The 13,270-nt window shown below is 44.4% G+C and overlaps 1 protein-coding gene across 1 annotated transcript in view; it reads left to right on the forward strand.

The window, feature by feature from the left end:
* para (sodium voltage-gated channel paralytic) overlaps positions 1-13,270 on the forward strand; it is an 89,256-nt gene that overhangs the window by 61,507 nt on the left and 14,479 nt on the right. Inside the window, exons 12-18 of the mRNA XM_022830057.2 lie at positions 2,550-2,848; positions 3,636-3,809; positions 5,352-5,527; positions 6,734-6,968; positions 8,835-8,936; positions 11,572-11,705; positions 12,442-12,878. Coding sequence (XP_022685792.1) covers positions 2,550-2,848; positions 3,636-3,809; positions 5,352-5,527; positions 6,734-6,968; positions 8,835-8,936; positions 11,572-11,705; positions 12,442-12,878 — 1,557 coding nt within the window. The remainder of the gene's footprint in view (positions 1-2,549; positions 2,849-3,635; positions 3,810-5,351; positions 5,528-6,733; positions 6,969-8,834; positions 8,937-11,571; positions 11,706-12,441; positions 12,879-13,270) is intronic.

Below are 13,270 nucleotides of genomic sequence, written 5' to 3' on the forward strand. Positions count from 1 at the left end.
CACACACACACACACACACACACACACACACACACACACACAAACACACATAGGTACACATTCACATTTTAATCTTCGGTTACGTAGGGGTTGCGCAGTGTCACGTAAATGGGCATTTCCTGCCTCGATAGAGGATTTTGACAGAGTAGGGAACGCCACGGTGATGGGTACCGCTACACAACCCCTTGATAGGGAACGCGAACTAACCAACAGGAACTACTCAAATACTAATGTAATTTCATTATCTATAATATCATGCAAATATCTCCTTCTAAATTAAGCTAGACCGACACCATAGCAACGCATTATGTCAATGTAGTCCAAAATCTGAGCGATTAGAAAAAGACCGGCCGGACCCCGAAATGCCTCTGCTTACTGCCCTTGCTGCTTTTCTGCATGAGTAATTACTGGAGAGCGTTCAAAACCCACAACGTCCGCCCTTATACAATTCATAACCGTAGAAGTAGTCACAGAATCACCAACAAACAACAAACCACAAGTTTCACTGATTTGCAGTGTGGCTTAATGCTTATTTGCTTTTGCTTTCGATTGGGACTAGATCGCGTGAGACAACAACGGATCACTTTACAGAGTTTCACCTTCGTTCAGCGGTAAATATGAATCAGCCGATCTTCATTCGATTTTAGTCATCTGGCCAATCACAAGTCTATGCTACGGCGAAACTTTCAGTAGGCGCCTCTGAGCGTATTTATCGAATTTCTAATACTCTCTGATCAATTGTCGTACGGCAATTTGTTGTAGCCATAAAAATCGTGCCGATCACATCTTTCTAGGCCCTGTACCGTTCGACAATACACTTCGAAGCAAATAAAACCAAATTGATGGTCAGATCAATCATCAGTAGAATCCTAAATCAGTGATGCTCTATTTTTGCTCGAGAAATATGTACCTTTGCGGAACTTGATCTCCCTGAATCATGCGGTCCTTTGCGATCATACGTACGTGTCACGCGACGAGTCTTCCAATATCTAAAAAGGATGGTTGGGTGTTGCTTGACGATCGTCTATCTAGCCATCACTATTCCGTCTGATTTTCCCGAGGGATAGCTAGCATCCATTAGTCGGTATTTGTCAGTAGCCATTGTCGTTACGTAATAGAATTGCCACTAGGTCTTCATCGAAGAATCATATGTTAGCATCTTCAGTGAGAAAGAAATTGAGATTAAGTCGTACTGTTAATGATTGTTGATGTGTTGAATTTATCGATGGCTAAAATCATGACCTTCGTGTTTCTTTTGCCAACTAAAACGTGTGCCTCCGGCATCGATGATCTGATCAATGTGGTGCGGAGAGCTAACCTTCTTTTCTTTTTCTCTCTGTTAGACAAACGTCCATTGAGCCCATATCAGTATTCAGAATATGAAGATTTTGTTCGCATCGTGGGAATCCGCGACATTAAAAAAACTAGGGGAAATTATTAATTAAAGGCTAATCAGATTCACTGGTTACGTGCACCGCGGTAAGTAAGCAAGAACTCTACTATCGCATTAGCGATCTTGTGAGCGTAATAGATCAAGTACGCTTCACAGTATGTCCAGTCAGCTCCGCGATGCATCCGCGTGCAGCCGCGTCGTCCATGCCAGTTCAGTGGTCTAAGTCTTCCTAACCCAGTGTATTATTGTTACCTAAGTAATGTGAGGAGTAATAGGTAAGGCGACGAGGAAACGATCAGACGTCTTGCAAGGTTAGGTTACAGAGGTTCTGTATTTTTCTAGAGGATTGTTAGCGCTGAGCTGCCAACGCTGTTTATCTAGCTACGTGTTATGTGTCGATATGTTGTGAGCCCGGGTCGAGTTAAATCGATTGGTCTGATGACGTTGTTATCAATGGCCGCTGCATCGGGCCCCACCGGCAGGCGTGATACGGTGTGCCTGCGGCTTAGGCCACTTTTCGTTAGGGAGCAAGTCCCGAAGTCATTTGGCGTACACAGCGCTTAGAATGAACGTATATTCGCCTGACTGAGTACTGCCTTCTTCAGTTCAACGTGCTTGCGCGTTAATTCCGCTGTCTGTTTCTAAGCCACGGTCATGGCTCAATTTGAGACTCGAGATCAGATGGTGTTGCGTCAACAAGTCGATCGCTCCGCAGGTAAATGTAGTCATTGGACGATATGATTGAAAATGACTCCCAGCGATTACTAACGCTGCATGCGTCACTCGTGTTCTGAAGTCTCAAATTGGCTGAAATAGCCACAATAACCGCTCAAGCAGAAAGCAATGATTGGCAACATCTGGTCAAGATTCAGTTGGTCAGCTACACGAGAAGGAAGTGGTAAACAAGGACTTGGTATGAAAAATGCAGAAGCAGTGGAAACTCGGTCCCATTGGTGTGTTTTTTCTATTTAGGTTTAGATAGGGTCTTTGGTGGCTTGTCTCGTCGTGTCACGCAGGCGGACGGGCGGGTCGAGCACGCGGAGGCCAATTCGCACCAAAGCACTGCAATTCACCGCTCAACTAAACGCATGATCGCGTTACTAGGTAGAGTTCGTTGTATGTTAACGATCGGGCCAACTGCACGTCTAACGCACAGTCTCCATCTATTATTTTTCCACAGATGACGAAGACGAAGGCTCTCTCGAGGAAGAAGATGTCGAAGCCAAATGGAAGGAAAAGTGTCTCGCTGGCTGTTTGAAATGTATCGACATTTTCTGCGTGTGGGATTGTTGCTGGTGCTGGATACGCGCCCAAGAGATAATCGGTCTCATTGTATTTGATCCCTTTATGGAACTGTTTATCACGTTGTGCATTGTCGTCAACACGCTATTCATGGCCATGGACCATCACGACATGGATCGAGATTTTGAAAACGTTCTCCGCTCAGGAAACTATGTGAGTTCAATGGTGTTTTCTTCGTACATCATCTAGTCAAAATGTAGTATAGTATAATTCATGTAAAAGTAATTGTTATGGATTCAGTAGCCTGGCACACAGCACCTTCAACCATGTCATGTTAACAAACTAAGATGAATTTCTTTTTTTTTGCTGACAAACGTCTCAGTATCTGCTATTTCACTATTTAACATTACAACAAGTAAATACTCTCCCTTCAATGCTTCATTTATCCCTTGTCGTCGCTAAGCTGGCCGTATCTGAAGTGTACGTGATACAAATATGAATAGCTATGGATGTGGACAAGATGGACCTGCTGTCTACGAAGCGCAGTCTCAATTCGTTCACTCCGACAACATTCAGATAAGAGCAGAAGCAGAATGGTGTTTAGATTGACATTATTTACACGTGCAAGTATGCACGTACGCCTCGCACGGGTTGGCTTCGATTCGAGCCGATCCATAGCTTACATGCAGGAATATATCAAACACGTGCCATGTTTGCTGATCCGATAGAGGAGTAGCTGACACAGTAGTACAATGGACCATACAAATCGCACGGCCTGATGCAAACAGAACATAGGGCTCAGTACTATTGCTGCCATCATCCAAATGGGCCAGTGCGATTCCGACATCTTTCAACGGTTTCGACACATACGTATCGGTGTTAAGCAGTAAGGCTAGAAACAAATTAACTCCAGCAATTAATAGTAATCATAAACGTCGTACCTACTTTGAAGCTTCCCTGTTACTTATTGTAGTTTGCCTTTGTCACTTTGTAATTTCAGTTCTTCACCGCTACCTTCGCCATTGAAGCGACCATGAAGCTTATGGCGAAAAGTCCAAAAAATTATTTTAAAGAAGGGTGGAATATATTTGATTTTATCATTGTTGCATTGTCGTTACTCGAGTTGGGTCTGGAAGGCGTACAAGGATTGTCTGTGTTGCGTTCATTTCGACTTGTAAGTAGTAACATTAATGCTAGTATCACATGTTAGTTAATATGTGAAGACAGTTAACATAACAATCATCATTGTTAGGCCAAAGTCATTTCCGCCCGCCATCACCACCCTCTGTTTCGTTTTTAGTGCTGAATCTATCCTCAGCCCCCTTTTCTGCATTAACACAAACTCCTCTACACATTCAGAACAATGTTTTCCGTTACTCTTTAAGCTTTCGTCGTAATCTGTTCCGTCATTCGTTCCGCAATGCATATGTGTGAGTCTGGCGCCTTGAGTTGACGAAAAACAAGAATGGTAGGCTAAGTAGATTGTAGCAGGTTGAGAGGGGAACTACTTTTATAGGACATAAACAGGATATAGGGAATGTAAGAAAAAAAATAAAAGAGAGAGAGAGAGCATCGCAATTAAGGCCAGTAGGGAGAAAGTGTCCTTATGCAGCGCATACACACGACAACAAGTCATGTTTCGCTACCCTTCTTGCCATATCGAGAGCAGCCGGACCGATCAAGGATTTACGTTCTTGTTAAGCATTGGAGATCTCGATACCGCGCACGCGAAGATGAGAAAGTATATTTTCAATTGACTAATGCTAGTCGCATCTTCATTACGATCGCTGGCCTGCCAGTGCGTCAACTAGTTGTCTATGCTCATCTGTACTGAAAGTTTAACTGTCAAATTTTGTGATTGAGTCGATGCAATGGACATTCTTCAGGGACAAAATATTGAGAAGAATGACAACGTCCATATAGCAGCAGTAGTAGAAACAGTCAGCGACAGCAGGCGAGACTGGGGGCTCGCTGTTTTTGCTCTCAAGCAGTGAGTTCTCTACAGCAAAGCTTCTACCGTATTTTGCTGTCTCATCTCCTTGATTCTGTATTTTTCGTAGAGGCAATAGCCTGCCAAAACATCGAGTCATGTCGTGCCTGTTTTTCCTTACTAGTGTTCGCTGCTGCATCAGCAGCATGACAGACAATAATAGGAGTAGGGTGCGAGGCTCATGCCAAGCTGCAGCGAGTTCGACCTAAGGAATTCACAACGGTGGCGGTGGTAGCCGCAGGCGTGAAGTCTAGGACTGGATCAATCCGTGCTATGAATGATCCTTCGGCGTTATGGCTTCATTGACTATACATACGGACTACAGTCAACGAATGGCAGCAGTACGGCCACACTAGTATCGCCTTCAAAGCCGCCATTGTTACCAGATTCTTATTCTGAATCCTGTGACTGCTCATCTTCGCTGCTGCTGCCGCAACTTCTTCGAACACAACACGGGGCTGAGTGAAAGCCGCTGCTGCAGATAAACCGGGATTTGCCAAATTATACAGATCTGTAGGCAGTGTCTACATTATTATTAGGTCTTTGCCATTGCTACGTCGCTGTATCTCCCAGACTCTTTCTCCCTCCCTCCCTCCCTCTCTCTCTTTCTCCCTGTATACGTATATATATATATATTTCTCTCTGACACATTGCCGCGCGCATTAAACGCATTAACTAAAGCAATAAGTAAAAATTATGAATCGTTTCTGCGTGTGTACGTTACAGTTGAGAGTCTTCAAACTAGCCAAGTCATGGCCAACGTTGAATCTACTGATATCTATCATGGGCAAGACGATAGGAGCTCTGGGTAACCTGACCTTTGTGTTGGGAATTATCATCTTCATTTTCGCCGTTATGGGCATGCAACTTTTCGGCAAGAACTATCTCGACAACAAGTGTTTGTGAGTATCGCACTTCACGCTTTTTCCTTCGTTGGCTCATTGTAGCGCTTCTCACTCTCTGTCAGTTTCCCTGTGACCTCGCTTCTCTCTTCGTGATACTAGTACGATGTATGCGGCCCCACTCGACGAAGGCGAAGGTCAAAACTTGCTCCACGGTAACAACAGCGGTTAGCTTCCGCTGCTGCTGGTCGCGGGTGTGGGATGTGGCCAGCCTGCATATAGCGTATGGAAGGAGTTTGTTCTCATACAATAATACTACAGTCTGCGGCGCCGCCACCGCCGCCGCAGGCATCGCAACAAAAAGGCTACTGCTATGGTCATTTCGCCGTACAAGACGCGAACACATAGGGTCCAACTTCTAGGTCGAGCGCGGCCGCCGGAGTGACTTCGTTCGTGGTCTCGCAGGGTTTAGTGGGGTTGCCGGGAGTCAGTCCTCTGGTCGGTCGGCGATCGCTAGCTGCATCCACTTCTTCTTTAACCTGTCCTTGATATCCCCAACTATTTTCTCTGAAGCAACTTCTTGCTTGGGACAGGCAGGCAGGCAGGCAGGCCCAATATTATGTTTTGGTGAGAAAGCAGCTCGCAAGTTGACTCGACCACACCCTTTCATAACGTTAAGTGAGCCACCGACACCGTCCGAATAACAGAAACGATCAGAGATAGAGGGAGAAAGCCACCATCGCCACGGCCTTACAAACGGAGATAAGCGAGCGAACGCACTTACGTGTACAGAATTTCCATTTCGATCCGCCGCCGGCACCGCGGCTGCTGCCATTGCCCTAGAGACCCCTGGAATCCCCCTGTCTTGGCCTACGGCTACTGTCTTCCCATACTACCTCGGGTTCTCGCCGCTTTTGGTGATGCGTGCTTACACGTGCTATTACCGCGAGCGCCATTAGCGGTACTGCAGGTGCTATTACACTTGCTGGCGATGTTAGATGATTGCCGCAGCTTGGTACTAGTGCGACTACCCCAACTGCATGAATCTAAGAACAGCGGTATGGAGTAACGCACCCAGCGGCTACCGCGCCGTCGCCGTTGATGTTGCTACAATCGATTTCAGCAGGTCGTTGATTATCAATAACAATGGCATTAAAGAAAGGCTCAATGAGTCGTAAACTTATCTGATTATTACTTTTTTAACAAATGATTCGATAATCTTTTCTTAATCCTGCTTATCGTCTGATCTCTCTATTTTCATTACAGATTCCCGGAACAGCAAGTGCCGCGCTGGAATTTCTTAGATTTCATGCACTCGTTCATGATTGTCTTTCGGGTGCTATGCGGCGAGTGGATCGAGTCGATGTGGGACTGTATGTGGGTCTCGGGCTGGCCCTGTATCCCGTTCTTTCTCGCCACCGTCGTTATTGGCAACCTGGTCGTACTCAACCTCTTTTTGGCCCTGTTGCTCTCTTCGTTTGGAGCTTCCAACCTTTCACAGGTTTGTAATCAGTCGTCCATCTTATTTGTTGCTTACCACGTTTTCACCACAGGCTCATTGTACGCTGTGCGATATTTTACGGCACTACTTGGCTAATTAAATGGCTAGTTATCACAGGGTCAGATTTACGTGCACTACACAGGACAGCGTTCGACTTAACCAGTCAACCCAGCAACGCTAATAAGAATCTATCGAGAAATAACAATACGCGTTGCTAGAAAATGTGCAGTTAAGAGCCATCATAGTGGCTATTCGTTCGGTTGACAAAGCCGGCGAAGATCGACGACGGACAGGATGGAAGATGATGAGTGGCAGCTCGTTTCACCAGCATGTCTTTCTTTTATCTTCATTGTGGAAGTAGAAAGATGTTTCTTGTTGGCCAGTGTTTCGAGGTTGCTGTTTATGGGAATAGTTGCACTGACGTTTTTGAATATAGGTACACGAGATATATGTCACAATAACACATCATTCGGCCAAAGCGACCCGGCCGTCGACGGGGGGCAAATGCGACGTCGAGGGCGACGGGAGCAACGTCAATTTTGTCAGCGGAGAGAACCACCTGCTCGCCATCGCAAGAGCATAGGGTGGAGAAGACCTTTCCACAAATGGCGTCCGAAATGGAAAAATAATGCATTAGTTTATTGTTCCCTCAGATAATCGACATTAACGGAGAACAGCGGGATGTAAGCGCGCAGATTGGTAAAAAAAAAAAAGAAAGATAGAGTAGCAGGTGCGGAAACAGGAGGAAGCGAGGAGATTGTACGAATGGGGGCGAAAGGAGCTAGGAAGTGGCAGTAAACGCGAGGCAATCGACGGAAGATGCGCTCGGACGATACGTAGAGAGTAGGCGCTGTCTAGCGGGTCAGTTTTGAATAATATTTGCTGATGTTTCCCGTATCAGCTTGATTTTTCCTCTGTGTCGATGCGCCTTAATACTCATGCAAAGATATACAGAAGGATTTGTTATTTTTTATCCATTGCCAGTCAAAGCAATGGTCCAGTTGGTTATTAAAGTCGAGTATGATAGGCAGCTGGAATGTCGATTAGTAGACTATATTTGAGCGAAATTTTATTCAAATATCACCGATATGATCCTAGTGGACAACTGAAATAGCTAGAGAGAGTAGTGTCTTGCCATACGCCGGACAAACTTTGCCAAAGTCAGTGTAGACGACAATGTAGAAGTTTAGGGAACCTAGAGGCTGATCACAACCACTGCCACAATATAACTATCGTTGGCAATAATGGACAGTAGCCTATTATACAACGTGGATTTTTTTGCCACTTAACAACAATGTGACATATTGTCCCTAACGAGTGTGGGTAAGGGATGATGGTTCGATACTGATATCTGAAGCTGGTGGTAAATTGTTCGGACTTTTAGTGTACAAATAACTATTCTAGGCCATAAGTGCATGTGTGCATTTTCCGTATTCGTTACGCAGGGACAGAGATCTCTTCAAGTGATCATATTGAGTTTTTGTTTTCGGAATGTTCCTTCCAAATTAAACTGTCTAAGCCCACTGGCGATGAACACAAATAGCCGTACAAATATACTGTAAAAAAGAATAAAATGATCAATCAGCGGTTTTTTCGATTGATCGTAACCATCACGGCCGGCATGATTGACGTCAGTAAAAGTACTAGGACTAACCCATAAGCAAAATGCTTGTACTACGTTGAATACCGTACAATGATGAACCATTAGACTTAAAGAAACTTGTATTCGTATGCTAAAGAGAGCGTATGGTTTATTTTCTATGAAGTGTGAGAGTATATGAATCGACACGTGTAAGGGTGCCAGGTAATACACATAGTGTAATCTAATTCTCCTGGCACCTTCGAATTTGACTTTTCGAATTTCAGGCCAATCCCGATTCCGGCGACACAAAGAAATTACAAGAAGCTATAGACCGTTTTCATCGAGCCGGAAGATGGATTAAGAAAAAATTTCGAGATCTATTCATGGTAGGTTACCATATGCATGAGTTGTGGGGTGCATCGAATCGCGCACGACAGCTTGTACGCCGGCAGCGGCAGTGTGCACGCCAACACAGCCAACAACGTTCTCACTCTCGACTCCCATACCAAAGCTAGTGCAGCTACTAAATCAACGTAACGAGGTCGGTGCACGTATCAGTTATGCATATAATCGATACCTGCCTAACTAGATCTGCTATTTCCTTTCAATTTCAATTAGCTCTTAATCTAAAGGCTCGTACTTTTTGCTACTGTTCTCGATAATATAGTAGCCATCACCCCTTTCGAGCAGAGGGTTAGGTTGCGATCTAAAACAGATAAAAACTGCATCTCAAACCTAATCGTAGCAAGTAATTTCGTAACGCCTATATAGAGATGGCGGAACGGGAAATTCGAGCAGATTTAGACGGGGGAACGGGGGGGGGGGGGTATACGCAGCCCGCGCGGTTTCCCTGATTGAGTCAAAGCGTGTGAACGACACAAACAGAAAATAGTTTTCCCTGCACCGCCAGCAGTCGGTGAGTAGTTTGTAAAAATAGATGAAAAAGCAACAGGCAGAGGCTGTCTGCTGGGCGCCTTTTTTTTGCTACGAACTTGCTTAGTGGATAGAAGGAACTGGGTCGGTCGGAATCAGTCGAATGGACATGAGCTGTTGTTGATATTCAGCAAGACGCTTGGTTAGTTCGATACTAAAGAGGGAAGGCACATGGCTCAGTGAGCAAATTAGGTAACTGACGCGTGAATTAGTAGGGCTTGCTAATTAAACAGATAGCTGAATTAGAAACAGAAAAAAATAATCTGTCTGTAGAGAGCAGAGAAACGACTTGGTTGTAAATGAACACAGCAAAGTATCGATACTGTATAAAAATAGCCCCGCACTAGCTACATCTAGAATCTATTATTAGTGCACTGTTTATATACTATAAAAATCGCGGTCGTTTATCTAAATAGAGATTCTAGAACGTTCCGTAGTACATGCGCATCCTCATATAATAGCCGATTATCTAAGTAGACCGAACTATATTCGCATAGCACTCAATTAGTATAAAGATTCATTTAAAAAAATGTATCCAATTTACCTCGTAGTCATCGCCTTTTTATTAGAAGTACCGCTATATATATATATATAGGCACATGAGATGACTTTCTTCACCTTTAGGCCAAGGTCGACTATATTTTGGGTATTCGTTGTTGGGCTATCAGCATCTTTTCGTTGACTAGTCAATTTAAAGCCGTAGAGTGCCCCACAGCAAGAGCATGCATCTTGCTATCAAGACCAGTTCAGCACAGTAAGCCTTGATATTCCTTAGCTGCACTGCCTTGTTTTTATACCTCTATGTTGGACCTAAAACAGCCACCCAGCATCGGTGCAAAATATTGTGCAGGCCTTTTTACGAATTTCGGGTCGTGCCATCTACCGTTTTTCTGTTCTATTTTCCCCGGTTAAGTTTGGCCCAGACTGCTCATAGAAAATTGGGTAATTGAAAGCCGTTTCTAGAAGGGGGTTTAGGGAAGTGCTAAGCTTAGCTTAAGCGCAGCAATCCCTGTTGTCACGGTTCCCTCCATCCTCTTCCTCGCTTCCAAGGTCTTTCTAAGAACAGGTGTGGCAATTGTGATGCCAAGAAAGGTGACCTTAGGCTCAGTATAACTACTCCTTCCGACAACGAGGGTGGCATAGCGCCTGCTGATGGTACGAGACGCTGAGGTGCTAATAAGCTTAAAAGCCAACTCTACAACGATGCTCGGAGCGACCTTATTACACGTGAAGTATGCACACACACTTGCATGCAAATTGCATTGGACATAACACTAACCGATCGAGTCAACGACCATCGGGTAGAAAACCCGCAGCAGGTTTGGCCTTCGGCGTGCGCCCTCGAACTTGCGTCGCACGTCTGCGTACTCATCTATGCCTGGCATATGCAATTTAAGGCACAATTTCATAGGAAAAAAGGAAACAATTAGAAATATTTCTCATTTTTTATCAGGTTGTGCCTACCATTTGACACTCACGTAACAGACGACAGACGAATCTCTACTTTGCCAAGCTATTTAAAAACTTTCGTCGTGGATTGATGATCTCTAAACTTCAATACTGAAATATACTCCTCTGTTTTGTCTGGTAAGATCCAACGAGGATAATAGTTTACCGACGATAAAAGAGCTTTACATCACCTTTGCACCAAATAGAAACCCAACACAAATAATGTACGTACGTATTTCTTCATGTCGTGTCCCAGCATTAATTCCATTCGTTATGGTCTAATCTCTTTCTATCAAACCCATTGACCTGGCCCGTAAGCGACGAGTACCCCATTTTCGAAGCGATTTTCCGTAAACTTACTTAGTCAATGCCCCTTCAAAGCAGAGCACCCCGACGAACTGATTTGGGAAAAGTTCGCGTGCTGAACATTAAGTTAAGCTAGCTTAGTTTTTTTGCGAGGCGCAGCTTTTCGAAACCAAAACCGGATCGTCAATGTAACATGGGAAGTCATATGATTTATAGTGCCAGAATGGCCGCAGAGCTATTGCCTTAACTGTCACTATTAATGGCTTAAGTGTTGGTAGGCCACTGCCGTTGCCGGTTGGGACCTCACAGGTCTTGGTTGTTTCCACATTGCAGCTATGTTCGGGTAAACAGCGCAACCAGATCTCGGATCAAACCTACGCCGAAGACCTGGACCTCGACACAGGGGTCATTATTATGGATGGACAGGTTATTAAGAAGGATAGCCCCACGCCCGAACTCATCGATAGGCAAGTATCCATAAACAAAAAAATTCACCTTGCCGGATACATAGAATTCAAGCTAGATTTCTTCGCTAACATTTCTTTTAGCCCGCAGATGTGGGTATCCTTCACACTGGTGATGCGTCTTATGCTGGTCTTAGGCTCCAGCATTGGACTTTATTTATAGTGGACAATAGTTCCTACATCTTTACTAGGCCAGAACAAATGAAAGTTAGCAAACTGTTACCGGTTGTCCTTTTAAAGTTACTACGTTACTATAACTTATTAAATTTATTGCGTAGAAGAAGGTTTTTCGTAAGCGCCACATGACCGTACTGTACATAGTTTCTAAAACTAATTTCAAAAATATTCAAACAAGAGAGACCATAAATAAATCATATGGCGTCATTGCTTCTAAAATAATGTTTCTAATTTTACGCCCGGCACTGTCGTCAAACATTTTATCGGCATTCCAGCTATGTTCAATCAATAACGCGATAATAACACTACCATCAATAATGCGATTCATTCACGTTTTTGTTTTCTATTTTCATTAATTCCGCTAATATCGACGGGATTTCCTCTCGGTGCTCCCGTTCCTTTTCGTCTCTGTTTAATAACTCTCCGCCACTTTTGATAACCGTTGATAAAAGCATTGAACATCATTGCGTCACATTATGCCGTTTGTTCCTTTTTGGTTCACTTATGTCGCTCGGATACCTGCTCGACTACTTCTGTACAACCTGTTCCAATCCTTGATCAGGTTGGATATTGGTTTTCAAGCTGATAAGCAACAGGCGCAGGTGATTGTAATGCAAAAGCTTAAAAACAATTCCCGACCTATCATTGGCAACTCAAAGGAATTTAGCAACAAAGTTCATCCAGGCCCCGACTTTTGCCTGGTAAAGCCGAACGACAACGGCGAAGGCCTCGTGCAAGACACCGAGCTTGGGGCCTCCACGCCGCTCAGCTCGCCTTCCTGTATAGTTGAACAGCCTCTGTCTCACGACAGTGTGGGCCTGCCACCTGGTGGACAACAGCGGACAACTACGACTACCGCGGCAGTTGGAGGTGGAGCGACACCTGCCATGGAGAACAATCTCACCACCCCACTCACGGCTGGAACCGGCTTGACGTCTGTTCGTTTCAGCGGCGAACCTCCAAACCTCGATCAACACGAGAACAACCCCCAGTTTGCCGGTAAGCTCCTGATACTTCAAAAAGCACATAAGCTGTCTCACTCACCACGTCACTCATTACCTTTTCTATTACAGATTCTAGTATGCCTTCCAAGCTCCTAACGACAGCAAAACAACCCATTTTCCCGTACATAAATAGAGTGAACCCGTAATTGAAACGAATGGCAAGAATAGACACACTTATAGACAAACCGCCAAACTTCAGCCTGAGACATTACCAGCAGAAATTATAAATAGTCAGCTAACATCATTTGCCACAAGTAACAGAAATGTCCTGTAGTGTTCCTGCTCTATATATTTTTAACAGTATCTTAAAGGATGAGGACACTAGTGGAAAAACATTTTAGTAAGCTGAGCCCGCCTTTAGAGGCAATTTGTCAGACAAAGTATGCT

This window comes from Varroa jacobsoni, unplaced genomic scaffold (assembly GCF_002532875.2).
Source record: "Varroa jacobsoni isolate VJ856 unplaced genomic scaffold, vjacob_1.0 scaffold_253, whole genome shotgun sequence".
Classification (NCBI taxonomy): Eukaryota; Metazoa; Arthropoda; class Arachnida; order Mesostigmata; family Varroidae; genus Varroa; species Varroa jacobsoni.